Source organism: Paracoccidioides brasiliensis (genome assembly GCF_000150735.1).
Source record: "Paracoccidioides brasiliensis Pb18 unplaced genomic scaffold supercont2.10, whole genome shotgun sequence".
Taxonomy (NCBI): domain Eukaryota; kingdom Fungi; phylum Ascomycota; class Eurotiomycetes; order Onygenales; family Ajellomycetaceae; genus Paracoccidioides; species Paracoccidioides brasiliensis.
Window position 1 is genome coordinate 890,277 of NW_011371367.1, and position 15,893 is coordinate 906,169.

The 15,893-nt window shown below is 46.4% G+C and overlaps 5 protein-coding genes across 5 annotated transcripts; 2 read left to right on the forward strand and 3 right to left on the reverse strand.

Moving 5' to 3' along the window:
* Positions 1-66: 66 nt before the first annotated feature.
* On the reverse strand, positions 67-4,884 carry PADG_07189 (uncharacterized protein; the record flags this gene model as incomplete). Its single annotated transcript, XM_010764148.1, has 7 exons — positions 67-2,605; positions 2,669-3,748; positions 3,795-3,945; positions 4,057-4,309; positions 4,393-4,441; positions 4,609-4,637; positions 4,738-4,884. 7 exons carry the CDS (start codon positions 4,882-4,884, stop codon positions 67-69), a joined length of 4,248 nt encoding a protein of 1,415 aa, XP_010762450.1.
* Positions 4,885-5,461: 577 nt separating this feature from the next.
* PADG_07190 (proteasome core particle subunit alpha 2) lies at positions 5,462-6,567 on the reverse strand (the record flags this gene model as incomplete). The annotated part of the gene is made up of 4 exons (XM_010764149.1): positions 5,462-5,580; positions 5,654-6,250; positions 6,323-6,390; positions 6,524-6,567. 4 exons carry the CDS (start codon positions 6,565-6,567, stop codon positions 5,462-5,464), a joined length of 828 nt encoding a protein of 275 aa, XP_010762451.1.
* Positions 6,568-7,099: 532 nt separating this feature from the next.
* Positions 7,100-8,213, forward strand: PADG_07191 (uncharacterized protein; the record flags this gene model as incomplete). The annotated part of the gene is made up of 2 exons (XM_010764272.1): positions 7,100-8,005; positions 8,061-8,213. The coding sequence occupies 2 exons, from the start codon at positions 7,100-7,102 to the stop codon at positions 8,211-8,213; spliced, it is 1,059 nt and encodes a 352-aa protein (XP_010762574.1).
* Positions 8,214-11,339: 3,126 nt separating this feature from the next.
* PADG_07193 (uncharacterized protein) lies at positions 11,340-14,364 on the forward strand (the record flags this gene model as incomplete). The annotated part of the gene is made up of 6 exons (XM_010764273.1): positions 11,340-11,509; positions 11,776-12,141; positions 12,292-12,735; positions 12,853-13,133; positions 13,272-13,525; positions 13,651-14,364. The coding sequence occupies 6 exons, from the start codon at positions 11,340-11,342 to the stop codon at positions 14,362-14,364; spliced, it is 2,229 nt and encodes a 742-aa protein (XP_010762575.1).
* Positions 14,365-14,839: 475 nt separating this feature from the next.
* Positions 14,840-15,809, reverse strand: PADG_07194 (uncharacterized protein; the record flags this gene model as incomplete). Its single annotated transcript, XM_010764150.1, has 2 exons — positions 14,840-15,076; positions 15,621-15,809. The coding sequence occupies 2 exons, from the start codon at positions 15,807-15,809 to the stop codon at positions 14,840-14,842; spliced, it is 426 nt and encodes a 141-aa protein (XP_010762452.1).
* Positions 15,810-15,893: the final 84 nt, after the last annotated feature.

Below are 15,893 nucleotides of genomic sequence, written 5' to 3' on the forward strand. Positions count from 1 at the left end.
TATCGACGCCGTCGACGTTTACAACCCTCATCGACATCAATGCCATCATTGCGATCAACACCAACATCAACGAGCTCCTCTATTCTGTAGAACGGATAATGCCGCCTCCGCTGCCTTTGTTTCAACCTCTACAAGACTAACCCCGTCATGCTCCTCGAAGACGCACTCATCATCTACAAAAACTTTGCAAGTCCAATGTCCCAACGCATCGCCACCTTCCTCTTCAACCACATGCACCGTCTCATACCGAACTTGCATCTGCCCGACCATTTCCCCCAGCCGTTGCTTGGGATGCATAATATCAATTTCATCCTGCAGTATGCGGCGGAGAAAGTTCATCAGCCCTATACGCTCTAAGAATGCAGCGCAGGCATCGAGGGAGCCGTGAGAGTCAATGAAAATCGCTCCGAGCACGCTCTCGATGAGGTCGGAGAAAAACTTCTGCGCTCGAAGCCGCGAAAGGAGGGCCCAGGGATACGTGTCTGACTCGTATAGGGCTTTGGTGATATCAGCTTTCAGCGCTTGGTATTGGTTGACTGTTTGTTGCTGCGAGACTGTAAGTTCCCATGAAGTGCCGTGTCGCATGTACTGCCAGAGGGAGATTTTGCGGGTAGTCATTCGTGTGAATGTTCCATTTCTGGAGGCTTCTACAATCTCCCCGCGCTCCTCTTCAGTAGTCATTCCGATGCAGAGAAATGCGAGAAAATCCGCGTTTGCCAGGGAAGCGCGCATCAGATGCATGTCGACGTGTTGGAAGTTCCGGGGTGAATTGAAAATGTGGTCAACGATTATGTGATCGAGTATTGAATCTCCCAAGAACTCCAGCCGTTGATACGACATTGTCGAGCCTGGGTTGGACGGATGAGTGAAGGCCTGGGCCAGGAAAACTTTCTTGTTGAAGATATATCCCACCAAACTTTCAATATCCCGAAACCACGAACTGGGCAGGTTTTCGTAGACCTCAGGAACAGAATTATAGAGAGCATCGAACCTATCTGCGAAGGGCATCCAACGGATTTCTGGAAGGAAAATTTTTAGACATTTTTCAACTTTTGTTCGGCCTCCATCTATGGTGGCTGCTCCAAGCAACGCTTCGATTACGTCTGCGAGGGTTTTTGTGGACATCTCTCGCCGAGGGATATCTTGTTCTTCGACATGGGCTTTATTATACCGGGGCCGCCACTTCACACCGGTAAAAATGTCCATGAATATAAATTTATCCAGTCCCGTTTCGATGGCTGCATAGGAGAGTCGTTTGTTAGAAACCACCTCGTCCTTGGCATTTGACAAAAGGCCCTCATGCCAAATTGGATTTGCCGCTAATAACTGAAGTGATGTGTGAAATTTAAGAATACTATCACCCAAAAATTCGATACGTTGATAGTTGGTTGCCTCCCTCGCGTCAGGGGCGCATAGGGCAGTAATGACAAGATTCAAATCCGTAAAACCCACAGGAGACAGTATCGTCTTATTCAATTCTTCGGCGATCAAGAAGGTTTCCACCTTGTGGATGATTGACGGACAAAGGAGGGAGAACATGGTGTACTCTAAAGGTAGTTTATCAATCGAACACTCGCGAGCTGGGTAGCACTTCTTCGTTCTGGAGTGTAGATGTGAGCCAGCGCTTTTAGCAACGGGATGCAAGAAGTCTGTACGTTTGGGCAAGGCTGTGCCCTCAATATGGAGAATTTCTTCTTCATCAACTCCCGATCTGCCGTCCACGTCATCAGAACGTGCACCTTCAGAAAAGGGTTTCATCCATCTATACCGCTCCGCGGTCCATGGCCGTTCTAACCTATCACACCTTCGGACAAGCCCCAGTTTGCTCAAGCTTTCAATATCGTAATGAGATGCATCGCTAGCTTGAATCTTCCCTTGCACAGAGGAGTACCATTTCATCATTTCGTCTTCAGTTAGTTCCACCTCCGGCAGAAATAAACAAGAGAAATCGAAACGGTCCGAAGGCATTTTGTGGGAAAACATGGAGGAAAATATGGCATGAGTTGCTTGTGCTGCGTGCTTGATGAGACTTGCCGTGATAGATGAGGACTCCTGCTTCAGGTGGACTTTGAACGTATTATTCTCATTCCAGAAGATGTTGAATGATATATCACATGGTAGAGGAACTGGCAGCACCAACCGCATTTGCGGGAACGGGATAGAGTCGGATGATATCTCGATTAGAGTCTGGTAAAACTTCTGTGTTGTTTCCCAGCGACTTGCAATCGTTGACCAGGGATCGAAGTGTCTAGATATCTTAACAACGCTGGGCCTTTGTTCGCAATATTCCAGTTTTGGGTCCTCATCACCTCTCCAATGTACTGGCAGCAAGTAGTCGTTGACGAGTCCTTCGTTATGTAGTTTAAGATACGCCTGGAATGAGGCATCGCGCTGCGCCATCTGTTCTGTTTTCCAGCGTTTCGAGCCGTGGATAACTCGAAATTTTGGATCAAGGACGTTGGGTAAAACAACTTTTGCAGCGATCGTTCCATCCCCTTCGCTTTCGTCGAATATAAAGTGAGGCCGAGAGTCGGTAAATGCATAATGTAGCGTGGCGCAAAAATGCTCTAGGTGTTGTCGAGCATTCTCAAGAGTCAAGAGTGCCCTAAAGCACTTTAGTAATTGGAAACCTATTTTCTTTATATATGGTGATGTTAAATTTACATACCCTGTTGATTCAATTCTAAGGTACTGATCCCCTTCCTCCACGATGTTCTCCCTAGCCATGACATCTTCAAGTCTGCGCATGTCGTCTTCATAAATGCTCCTCATCACCTCCTCCAATCTAGTCCATTGTTTCTCCTCGGATATTTTATCGCTGTCCAAAAACATGACGAATTTCGAACGTTCTTTCCGGGCTCTGCCCCTCCTCTGAATGAAGGACCTGAGGTTTTTAATGGCATCGAAACAGACCACTAGATGACAAGCTGACACATCGATCCCTTCCTCGAGGACGGATGTCGCGATGAGTAGGTTTTTCTTCCCAGAGCGTAGATCATCGATGGAGCCCTTTTGGGACCTCGTGTCATGAACTTCCGTAATCGTTGATGTTCGGCTCGCGTAGCAAGCATCACCCAAAAAGGCACCAGTAACAATAATATCCTTGAGTCGGGGATGTCTGGAAATAAGATGTGAAAGCATTGTAACAGTGGCCCTTTGTTGGGCAAATATGATTCCAGTGAAGTCTGCCGTGTGTTCGCTCTCCAAAAGTTCTACGAGAAGATTCACTTTGGTGGAGACTATATTGGACTCACTGTCCCAGTCCTGTTTTACTGGGGATATCGACAGTTCAGAGAGCAGTTCAAAGATGAACGCCTCCTCTTCTCTGTCCAAGGAAGAATGAAGTTCAACATGTTGGTACATGGTTCGTTTGGTTTCCAGTCGTTCTATGACTTCAGAAATGAAAGCATCTGCAGCCCATGGCCCCAGGTCATCGTGGACATTAATGGCTTGCCTTAAAAGCTTGGATAGTTGTGAGAGGCAATGCGTTTTGCGTTTCTCTAGAGCATACAACAGCTTTCCTTGGCTTCTTCTGTCCTCTTGTCTTCTGAGCCGTTTGATCCACGGGTCTTTTTCGATGTCCACAGTACCAACGATTCGACTAAGGTTTTGTAGCATGTCCGAATGGATTAGTGAATCCGTCCTAAATTTCACCGTATAGAGTTCTGGGCGATGAACATATCGCATCAACTCCTCCCGGTGGATTCTAGGAGTCTCGCATCGAGCATTCAAATTTTTCTCGACCCTCCTAGTCCAATTAGTCAGTGAGAAAATGGCTTTGTAAGTAGACATACTTCAAGCTTTCTGGATCGGCCCTGGTAACGGGACTGGCTGTCAACCCCAAAATATGGGGTAGGTCAGTTTTGGTTCCAGTTCTTTGCAGTTGCTCATGATAAAATCGTTGCATGATAGTATTTGCCGGAGAAAATCCGTCGCAATGGTGAGCTAAAGTAGGAATTAGCTCAACAGCGCGCTGAATGTGCAGTTACACGTACAGCACCAGTTTTTTTTTTTTTTTTTTTTTTTTTTTGTTTTTAGGAAAACTTAGATTCATACCTTCATCGAACACCAGAAGGGAAATTCGAGACATGGTAATAAACCCGTGAGATAAAGCATCAAGAAGTATCTGAGGAGTGGAAACAACTATTTTGATATTCAAAAGTACATCGTCCCAAATCTTCTTCGTGGACCAATAATGCACTTTATCTGTTCCTAGCAGGAGCCTCGTCTGATATACAGAAAGCTGCTGGGAGATATTTTTATGTTGCTGATCTGCGAGAGCAACAGTGGGAGTAAGAAACCAAACAAGCTAGTTATATATTGATAGAGTTAATGGATGCCAGTGAAGGGGATATATCAAGGAGAGACCTCCTTGAGACTGAATTTACGAACCTTGTCCTCGGTGCATGTTTCCAGCTCATGTCTGATTCGAAGTATAGCACTGATTTTGACAGAATAGCTTAGACCTCACGCGCAATTAAAACGGGGCCCTACGGGCCCTCTACATAGGAGGTAGTGGGACAAAGGTCATCCACAGATGACATTCCTCTGACAGGAGTTTTGGAAGTAGGTGTTGCAGGAGCACAGAATAAAAATTTATACACTCACATCTGAGTCTTGCCACTTCCAGTGTCCATCTGCCAGTTCATTTGTTAGCAATGTTATTTATTGTAGAGTATGGATGAAAATGGAAGTATCTCCAAGTTCATGTCTGGGTTGATGCATAACTCAACTCACCGCGATGATAATGTTTTCTTTCAAACTTGCCTCCAGCATTTCCAGCTGGTAGGCTCGTGGTGTGAAAACTGACGCAGCATAGCTGCCAAGTCCAATTCCATTCTTCAAAGCAGAATCAATGACAGGATGTTTAGCAGCTTGGGACATCTTCCTTTTCTGACTGAGGTTGATCTTATTCACAGGTTGGAATTGGGGAACGCACAATGGCAGGATCTGCCGTACGTCTTCCCAAGGATTTACGAAAGCCAAGGAAGTGTATGAGTAAAAATTTTCATGAACATTGAGAGAAGCTTTCAGGCATTCATACAAGTTCTGAGCACTGGTAACAATGATGCCTCTGTTGCCTGGGTGAGTGGTGACACAACGTGTTAGATGTGTTGTTCGTTGCAATATTAGGGAACTGGCCAATCGGAAGGACTGAACCAGACAAACCCCACCAACCCAGGGGACGACCACAAACAAGTGGAAGGTTAAAGACGGAGCCATAAACAGCCTGAGGTTGGTGAGAGTGACCTTATGAATCTACACAGATTGCAAGAAAATGAAGAGGATTGGAAGTGTGCCCTTCTACAATACAAAGCTACAAAGGAGGGAAATAAATGGCAAGAAAAAGAAAAAGAAAAAGAAAAAGAAAAAAAAAAAACAGAAAAAAAGAAGAAGAAGAAAAAAAAAATAAGATTTATTAGATAAACTATTACAGAGCAACTGCCAACTTAAAGTCTATTCATAAGTTGGTCAGGTAATCCTCAATCTCCTCCTTGCTGAGCTTCCGGAACCGTGGCCCTCTTGCGCCTTCCACTCCCTCATATCCCAACAGATGGTCGGCCGGTGGACCAACAATGCCTGCATAAATGGTTAGTAATAGCACCGAAATATACATGTAGATAGTGAGAGATGAACGGCTGATATGACGTACCGATTTCAACAGTTTCACCGTTCATTTCACCCTCAATGGTCTCCTTCAGCGTGAGAAGTGCTATATGGATGGCATCTTCCAGCTCAAGGCCCTCAGTGTATCTCTTTTCGAGGAATGTTTTCGCGCTGGTTGCGCTTTTGCCAATAGCTGTGGCTTTCCATGGGAAGTAACTGCCGCTGGGATCGACCTGGTATAAACTAGGGCCTCCCTTCAGGATTCCTCCCGTCTTACCCGACGCCTTCTTCTTGTTTCTGTCTAGTTCTCCCTCCACAGGGGTGGGTTCAACTCCGTCATCCCAACCGGCAATGAGCAAGCTGACGCCATATGGCCGGACACCTCCCGACTGCGTAGCCTCCTGCACCACACGGGCAACGTCCTGGACCAATATCCTAGTCGGGGGGTATTCGTTGTAAATTCGTTTATAAGCGGTATGAGAGATCTTTCGAGCTTTGTCGACGAGGACACGGTAATCAGGACCCATGCCCGAGTAGACCATGCCGATATCTGGGGTGATTAGGGAGATTTTCGACAGTGAAGGAGGATCTATCAGGGGGGAAGAGGATTTTTTCTCTGTGGCAAGAACGACACCATTCGTAGCTAGCAGGAAACAGGAAGAAGGTGGTCAGCAATAAGTTTTGCAATTGCGATGTATAGGATAGCCAAAGTTACCTTTGATGCCCAAAGCAGTGACACCTTGGTTAACGGCATTTAGAGCATATTCTATAGACAAAATTAGGCTATTATAAGGCTAGGATATATACAAGGCGACTATCTCCCCTACCGATCTGAACTAGCTTTCCACTACAATGTGTGTCAGTATTTGGAGCTGAAAATGGTAGATAGATATAAACCAAGGCGGTCAGAACACACCTGGGAGAGAAGGTAGTCAAGGAAAACGAGTAGCGATCTGCCATTGTAGATGAACCGCTCAGGAGCGACAACTGTAGAACACAAAAGACAAACCACAAACTGGGAATGGAGTATAGGGGGTATAGAGAGCGACCAGTGACGGGGAGAGTGTTGAAGTCGTTGACTTGATCCTCCTCTCGCTGTTACAGCTGCACATCAGCCAGGCTGCCAGACTGTTTGACGCGGGTTTGGCTTGCAAGCGTAGCATCGCGTCTATTATGACCAGTAGCGTCGATGGCGCTTACGTTGCCTGTTTAGGGCTAGTGGTGGCTCCTACCGAACTTCCTGTCAATAGACGCGACTATTTCCCGAGGTCTTTCCACACAGTTTCCATCCAGCCACTTGTCAACACCTAATAACCGCTGTCTAACTCTGTTGCGGGCACAGGATGTTTGTGCCCTTGCGAAAGTGGCCCATTAACCAGCCAGAGCTTGACGATGGTTGAGCATCTATAGATTGCTTCCTTATTGACTTATTATTTGTTTCTCTGTATCCTTTATCCGCGAGTCCCGAACAACTTCTGCGAGACTCGTCAGGATGTCACTCCCTTCCGGTCCAAAGGCTGAACCTCAGTGGCAATCGCCTGAGAATACCTTTTCTCGGACAGCGGAGTCTGGAACGGAGCCTGCGTCTGGGGCTGCTAGTTCTTCACGGCGGAAATCGAGTGTACCCGAGACTCCGCAAAGCCAGAACTGGGAAGAAGAAGCGCCATCGCCCTCCCCGTCCACAAGCTCGTCCAGACACTATCCTCCCAGAACATGCCGTATCTGCCTTGAAACTGTCTTCCCCACCTTTGAGTCTGTATCAGAGAATCTCCCAGATTTCCTCCAGGCTGCTCCCCGTGTTACATACGAGTCAGCGGATCCCGAGCTGGGACGACTCATTCGACCTTGCAAATGCAAAGGGTCCTCGAGATATGTGCATGAAGGATGTTTGAACATGTGGAGACATGCGGATCCGGCATATTCTGACAGAAACTATTGGCAATGTCCCACATGTGGCTTTCAGTATCGTCTGGAGAGAATGAGATGGGGGCGATGGATCACAAGCACCCCAACCCAGCTGATCCTCACAGTCGCTATACTTCTGCTTGCGATGTTCGTGCTTGGCTTTGTTGCTGACCCCATAATAAAGTTTTATATTGATCCGTTTGATACCATATTTTCGCGGTTCTATGGTTCGGATGAAGGGGACAACATTTTCTATCCTGAAGAGGTTGAGGATGTCCCCGAGACATGGACTGAGCACTTTTTCAAGGGCCTTGCTTCTCTTGGAGTATTATCATTTGTCAAGGTTCTATTTGCTCTTTCCCCATGGCAGTGGTGGAATTTGCGGAACTCGGGTCTGGTTGGTGGAGCTCGTAGACCTGCTGCCACTGGCAGGGATCGAGCGGCCTCAGTTAGTTGGATAGTTCTCTTAATCGGGGTTATAACATTTCTTTGGGTATGTTTCAACTTCAGATTACTAATTTTTCTGCATCTCTAATTGAAACCTGCAGGGGGTGTACAAAGGCGTACGGACCTGGAGCCGCAAGGTACTTGAAAAGGCCGGTGACCGAGTTCTAGATGTCCCATTAGAAAACGACGATGAATCCACCACCACTGCACATACACCTCCGCAAGAGCTGCTGAATTCCAAGAAGGAAGATTGATGTCCATCCATACCACCTGTTTTATACCCTTATCCCCTCCCCTTCCCTCTCTCTCTTCTTTTTTTCCTTTTTTTTACTTTTTTTTCCCTTTTTTTTTTTCCTTTTACCGTATTGCCCAACCTAGTGAGTCCTAGATCAAAAATAGTATTTTTTTGATGGTTGTGACATCCCTCTAATTTTTTTAGTTTTTTATATATATATATTTTTTGGACGACGTCTACTCTTGGTTCATCTGGACTTAAAAAACACACAACGCACTACTTAAGTTGTCACGATCCTCTTTTATGGTGTGCCAATTAGTCAAAGTGCGAATATCAACGAAACCTTCGTTAACTGCCTTTATTCCTACTACGGAGGAGATAACTTCTAAGCATCGGAACGCTAAAACATTTTGTTTTGCTTGTTCCACTCTGTGCTTGCGTCTTCTATCCATGTTTTGCTGGCGGGAAGATTTGATCATCGTCTCAATCGGTATAGCTCGCTCCAGGGAATGTGCTCTGGTGCAAACCTTGATTCATGGTTCCTGTGCATCAATTACCACCCAATCCAGGGGGCTCTTTTTGCTAGAAAGGAATTCTTCGAGCGTTCATTTTGGATTGAACTGTGATACATAACCAAGTTCTCTCCTGTCTGTCTCTTTTGCGTTTAATTTCTTGAATAACTTAGTACTTGACGTAGTTATTCGCAACGCGTGGCTTATGTAATAGGTTTGGAGTCAATTACTCACTATATAGAAAGCAATCGGACGAGAGGGGGATCTTGCAGAATTTCCGCCTCCCTCTTGCTGGATGATTCCTTGTGTTTTATCTTTTTGTCACGACAAAACAAAAACACAAACACATGCCCCCCGTATCAATCACTGCTTTCGCAAGACATTCCTAAGTAATGGGACCCAGCAAGGTAAAATTCACCTCGAACATTCGGCCCACCCAATTCCAGGCCATCCATTGGAGCCGCATTTCCGAACAACTTGATCCGTTCCATACACTCCACACCAAGCAAAGGCAAATAAATGGTTTAACTGTCTCGCGAACGTGGAAAAAGAAAAACGCCCTCAAGCAATGTAATCCACAAAATATTTCGACACTGTGGTTGGGCATCGTACTTTTCACGCAGGGGCTTCCAGGAGGAGGGGGGTTCGATCTACTCACTCCACTTGGGGGGGAGAGTCTTTTTACAACCATCAGTGTCGGAGCTGGCCAGGTGTGCCGCTCCCTAACATAGATTCCCAATTGAGGATAAGATTAAGAATAGTAAAATAATAAAAAGTAAAATGGTAGAGATGAGCGCCGTATGGAAATTATAGTAGAGAGTTAACTACATGATGTATGTCATCCTTTGAAGGCGAAGGGGGGGGGGGGGGGGGAAGGGGAGGGGAAGTGCGTGCTTTACGACACCAAATTGCAAATGAGTTCCTCAACGGGGGAGAAAACGCCCTCCGGCCAGTGTGTTATAATCACACTCATCTCCTCTTCCTTCTGACTACTGCTGATTTTTGTATGTATATAACCTAGGTTACTAACCTAGGTTACAGTAGTTGAATCACCTAAACACCAGGAGCCAATAGAAACCTGCTGCGTGTGCAGTAGTCCTGTCAAGCATAAATCCTTTTCTTTTTATCTTCAATTCAAACGCCTCCCGTGATAGATGCCATTGGGTGAACGGTAGAATTTGAACCCAGCGACGTTGTTGTCTCAGCCGGAATGTGCCCCCTTCCCGACCCCCCCGAACACCCTCCCCCCTCCTCTACTAAACAAACATCTACCCGTTTGGAAGGTTGCCCGAATAATCGCCGCGGGGTTGGCACACGCTCTGGCACGTTCTGATTCCGCCGTGCGGCTGCCACCGGTTAAAGATTCCCTTCCGTGGCCTGATACTTACTTCATGACCTTTGGGTTAATGCCGAGATGAGAAATTGCTGAGAGTTGGGTGACCCATAATAGCATCATTATTTGCGGCCCCTAGTTGCTCGATGGGTCGCCGGCCCCCCTTTGGCTCAAAGGGTGCCGCCGCCGCAAGGCAAATTGATCATCATAGGCTGTCCACGGATGCAAGTCAGCAAATGCCCATTTGAATAACTAATTATTTCACCGTTTCGCCCTGCCCGTAGATGATACAATCCCCACGCGGACCATCGAGCCCGGAGGGTGTTTGTTCACTGGATAATTAGAATACTTCCATCCCAGCATTCGCTCGACATTATTAAGAAATCCTCAATCAATTGAAAAAATAGAACATTCTTATTGAGGGCTTATCTAAATTTATTTTAAGGTGATTCTTCATGTCTTTATATAATCAACTTTATGCGCTAAAATTTTATTTAGCAAATAGATTATGTGCATGATTTACAGAAATCAGCTAATAATAATTATTATAATTATAGATCATTCGATAGCCCCTCAGCAAGGGCTTTTTCTTCAACCTGTTGATCAGTAAGAGAATCTTCACAACTGACTGCCTTGTTGGGGAGAAGAAAGAAGAAAAGAAAAGAAAAGAAAAAAAGAAAGCAAAAAAAAAAAAAAAAAAAATGAAAATGAAAAAGAAAAAGAAAAAGAAAAAGAAAAAGAAAAAGAAAACGGCCCTGCTGCTGCCCCGTTATTGCTATTATTCAACATGCGCTCCGTTCAGAACCACCGCGCGGGCCAGGCCGGATTGCAGGATTGCCGCAGGTCGCTCGAAGAATTATCGCGGGCCACCGGTTGGCTAGCCTTCCCTATTTTGACCTAGCTTGGTCCTTTTCATAGTTAACTCGCCGACATCACCAGTAACTCTGCAGTGCGTGCTGCTTGTTGATGACGGCACCAGACGCGGAGGCAAACCTATCATGGTGAGAGCCGTAACTGGGCAACCCACGTTATCTCCTAGGAAGCATGAAACCCTGAGCTGGATCTCCGGGGATTTTGATTTCGGATTGACTTCTTTGCATCTTTGCTTTTCTTTACGCCGTTCAACGGAGGTCCTTTGTCCTTTCGCCCATATCCCTGGACCATGGACGGCTGAACCGTTGAAGCTCAGCTCTCTCCTCCACAGTTTTCCTAACCCCAGAATAAGAACAATCCTGTTCCCAACAACAATGACCCAGATCTTCCAGCACTAAGCTGGTCACTGTTTGACTCTCCCCTTGTCATGGCCCCCGGTGTCTCCAACCCTGCAGCCATGGTGGCATGCACTCCATGTCGCGGCGTCAAGATGAAATGTATCCGGGAGCCGGACTCGACCGTGTGCAGCCGCTGTAAACGGAAGTCAATCCCATGCTTCTTTGAAGCTCATCGTCGCGGCCGTAAGGCTGGCACAAGGTGAGTACGGTTCTATCGGATAAAGTGGACACGACTTGTCAAGAAAAAAGAAAAAGAAAGAAAGAAAAGAAAAGAAAAGAATAAGCCCTTTCTACCACTGCCAGCTTTTTATGTATGGTGGGGTGGGGGGAAGATTCTATTTTGCTTTACCGTATATGCGCGTTCTATTGCGGTTTTGGGCAGGTTACTCCTGATTGAAAAAAAAAAACCCATCACTTTTTTTGGTCGTTTGAAATATATCGACATTTTTTAATCGTTTCTGCCAGGCTGCGACCAAGGGCGAAACAGAATCAGAGAAAGAATTCGAAAGATCCCCTGGAACCGAATCTTCCTACCTCATCCGCTCCACCAACTGAAAAATATGTAGCGGTGGATGGCGCGTCAATTGAGCGTGCAAGGCCTTCTTCTATGGCATCCGATAGTCTTTCTCCATATGGCTTGCTCCCAAGATCCGCAACCTCTGGGAAATTCTCTATCGCGAACGTGCTCAATGCCGAAGACGAACCTCCCACACCCCATGCTACAGAGCGTAGAACGGACAGCCCAACAAACGGTGGCTACGCGAATGACATGAACGATCCAGTAATTCGGAATCTTGTTGATCTTCAAACAGCCCAGAAATTGTTTGATAAGTACGCCTTTCTAGTTTTACACACGATTATCATTTTTTAACATTTCACTTTTTCAATTTTTTCATTTCTTTCTTTCTTTAAATTTTTTTTGTCAACATCCGAGTTGGTGGGTGAGCCCTGCGAATGACTGATACAATATTCATCATGCAGCTTTTTCACATACATGAACCCCTTCATTTGCCAGTTTGATCCCAAGTTACACACATTGAAATACATCAGAGAGCGTTCATCCTTCTTGTTTTCCTCCGTGCTTTCAGCTGCGGCAAAGATTTTCATGCCACCTCTGTACATGAAGCTTCGCGACCATGTGGAGACCATTCTTAAAGAAATCTTAATCACTGGACAGATGTCAACAGAAATTGTCCAGGGGATCTGTCTTTTAACTTATTGGAAAGATCCAAGTGACTCGCGGGCATGGCTCCTCGTGGGCTATGCGATACGAGCATCTATAGACATGGGCTGGCACAAGCTCCACTCGCCATGTCGAGATGGTTCTGCAACTTCCGCGAGGGAATCCGTGCAAACGGAGCTAGATATTCGGGAACTGCGAAGCAAAGAACGAACCTGGCTCATGTTATTTGTGTACGACAGAAGGTATGCCATCTTCCTATCTTTGCCCCTGTTCTATTTTACTTCGGAACGCAGCTCTCTCCTATCAATTGTGGAAAAGTTTGGGATGGGGAACTCACTGCCTGGACACATTAATTCTAGTGTAAGCCTTCAAATGGGGAAACCGTGGATGATCCAAGTGGACCCCCTGATTCGCAACGCGGGGAATTGGCACCAACATATCTATGCGGTGCCAGGCTGCGATCAAATCATGTCTGCTTTCGTACAGCTCCGTATCCTTGGATCTGACATTTTGGAACTCTTTGGGATCGACCCTGTCACCACAACGGCAGAGTCAGTTACCAAAGGTGAAGTTATATTGAAACTATTCAATGGAGATTTGGATAGATGGGAGGCTAAATGGTACAAAATCGTAGAAGACGGTAGGTTATCATGACAACGTCTACAATATTCGCCCTAGCATATTCTACGTCGCTTTTAATCATATCGGATACAACCATTGGTAGAACGAATATAGAATCGAGCCACCATTATTCTAACTATAATATTTTCATATATAGTTAGCACCAATGTCGCTCATCGTTTTATTATCCGGTTCTACGGGACACATTTACGACTTCTTCTGCATTCCCTCGGTCTCCAGCTCTCAATCCTGAGTGGAAATATTTCCAAACAAGCACTCTGGGTTTGCTACACTAGCTCTCTAGAGATGCTCCACTTAGTCGTTGACCGACTAGGTGTAACCGCCCATTCGTCTTACTGTCAGGACTCGGTTCATGTAATGGTTGCTTATGCTGCTGTTGTTATGATTAAGGTAATTGCTATCGTCCCGAGCCTCTCTTATTTGGTTTCAGGCTCAACTGCTCCAAGCGTGGAGACTGATAATATACCCCCACATTCCGGTAAACATGAACTGACTCCTGCCATCCCCGTTAATAGATTCTACTCTCTCTACCTGGAGAATTGCCCTCTGAATCCGAAAACATGATCCTGGATCTCATCAGCGAAACGAGTCGACACTTCAGCATGCAACAAGCTACAAACACCAGTTCTTATCATCAGAGCAGATTCCTGGCAAATATCGTGGTGAAGTACCGGAAGGCGAAAGAAGAAATATGCTCCTCCGCGAACCAGTGGCTTAGACAGCAACAGAAGATGCTTGAGAAGTCCGAGAAAGGAGCAGTTCGCCTACCTCTCCTACCTCAGCCGCTTCGGAGAGGCTCCACTTCTCTACAGTTGAATTCTTCACGCCCAATGATCACGTCTACGTCTACGTCTCCGTCCACAGTTTCCGAAAACGTCCAGGTATATCCACGGCACTTGCAAGAACTCAACCAGAGCTCCTTCAACCAAAATGACGCTCAACCCCCCCGACTCCAAACCCGTCAAGCGCGCACTTTGCATCCTCAACCCGGCTCTCTTATCTGCCAGACGACCAATGCTATCGCTCCCAAGCCCGCAAATAACAACGTCTTTAAAACTCTGGCACAGAATAAGCTGGAGACTTTCATAGCTGCGGATGGTCCGAGTACTACTGTACCGCTCTTTACGGATGATATTGTCTGGGAGGACATGTTTGCGCATGCAGGGTTTAACATCAGTAGCGGGTCGTTTGTGCCGAAATTGGCAGAGAAATGGGAGATGGGCAGATGAGTTGTGGACAGGTGGGTTGGGTACGGTTATGGATGTGAAGGCGAGCATCTATTAGCTGCTGGACAGTGCATATATTTAGATTACTGCTTTCGAAGTTAGACCTAGAATGAACCAACAAGCGAGGATAATATCTTTTAAATTAAATGTTTTATTGATACGTTCAAACTTCTCCCTCTCGGTCGCCGTTGCAAGGGGTTTGTTTGCAAGATTGAACCCAAGATAAGATCGATACTCTTTTAACAGCTGCTGCCAGTCCTCCAAAGTCCAGCATATTATTCTCACTTGTCATTTGCTCACATTAATTCCAGAAATGCGGCCCGTTCCCAACACCCCTCGTAATTCCCCATCTTTCTTCCCCATAGTCATACACCCCTCTTCTCCAAAACCTACACTCCGCAAAAAATGCCTACGAATATCCTCCAGAGCATATGCGATATTACTCTCCACTTCGGCTTGTCCCCATTACCTACCTGGGTCACCGTCGTCCCACAATAGTGCCTGGGCGTCCTGACCGCCCATTTCCCCGCCATCCACCGCCTCTCCTCGCCATCTCATCATACGTCGTCACTCTCACACGCGGAGCCTCAAAGATGCCCGTCTCAAAGATGCCCTCAACTTCTCCCTGCGCACCAGACCCTTGTACCACCCGCGCACGTTCACTCAGCACATCAGCGGCAATCACCCTCTCCGACTCCTGAATGCTAACGAGACACTGTGTGTCGTTTCCGCAATTCCACAAATGCGACGGCCCGCTCCCGTACACTCCCCCCCCCCCCCCCCCCCTCCCGCCGGGGGAACAAGTGGAGAGTCATCAGATGTTTCAGAATTAACACCAACTCCTCTGGCAACGAAGGGCGCTGGCACACTGGCCCAGAACAATGCTCACAGGACCCACCTGGAACTGCATACGGGTGTGTACAGACGCCGGTTGCAGCGCCGGGGTCAGCGTGGGGAGGAATATAAATTGCCCGAAGGCTCCACAGGCGCGGCAGAGAGACTACCGGAATTCGAAGTACAGTTGGCCCAGAGGAAAGCGGGCTGATAGCTGCACACGATGAAGAACGTGTGAGAGCGTGTGGGGCATGCTTTTATTATTATTATTATTATTATTATTATTTAATTTTTATTTTTATTATTATTATTATTATTATTATTATTATTTTATTTTATTTTATTATTATTATTATTAATGTATATATATATATATATATATAGTAAATTGTATGGCGATGGAGTTCCGTGGGTGGGGTGGGTACGGTTGGTTTCTGCTCGCTGGTAGGTGTAACAGATATTCCAGTGGCAGTGTCAGTGACGGTGACAGTGTGGGTTTCTGGAGAAGCAGAATTGCCGGCGATATCTGGGTATGAGGGCAATTCCGCCTTGAACCGTGCAGGTCGCAGTTGACGGTGTCCAATTTTCCTGATTCCATTCGAGATCCACTCCATCGTGAATAGTTAGTTACCGTAGATGGAAGAGAGGTGATGTTCTCATAGACAGCAGTCAACGATCAGGTCAGCTTGTCATGCCTT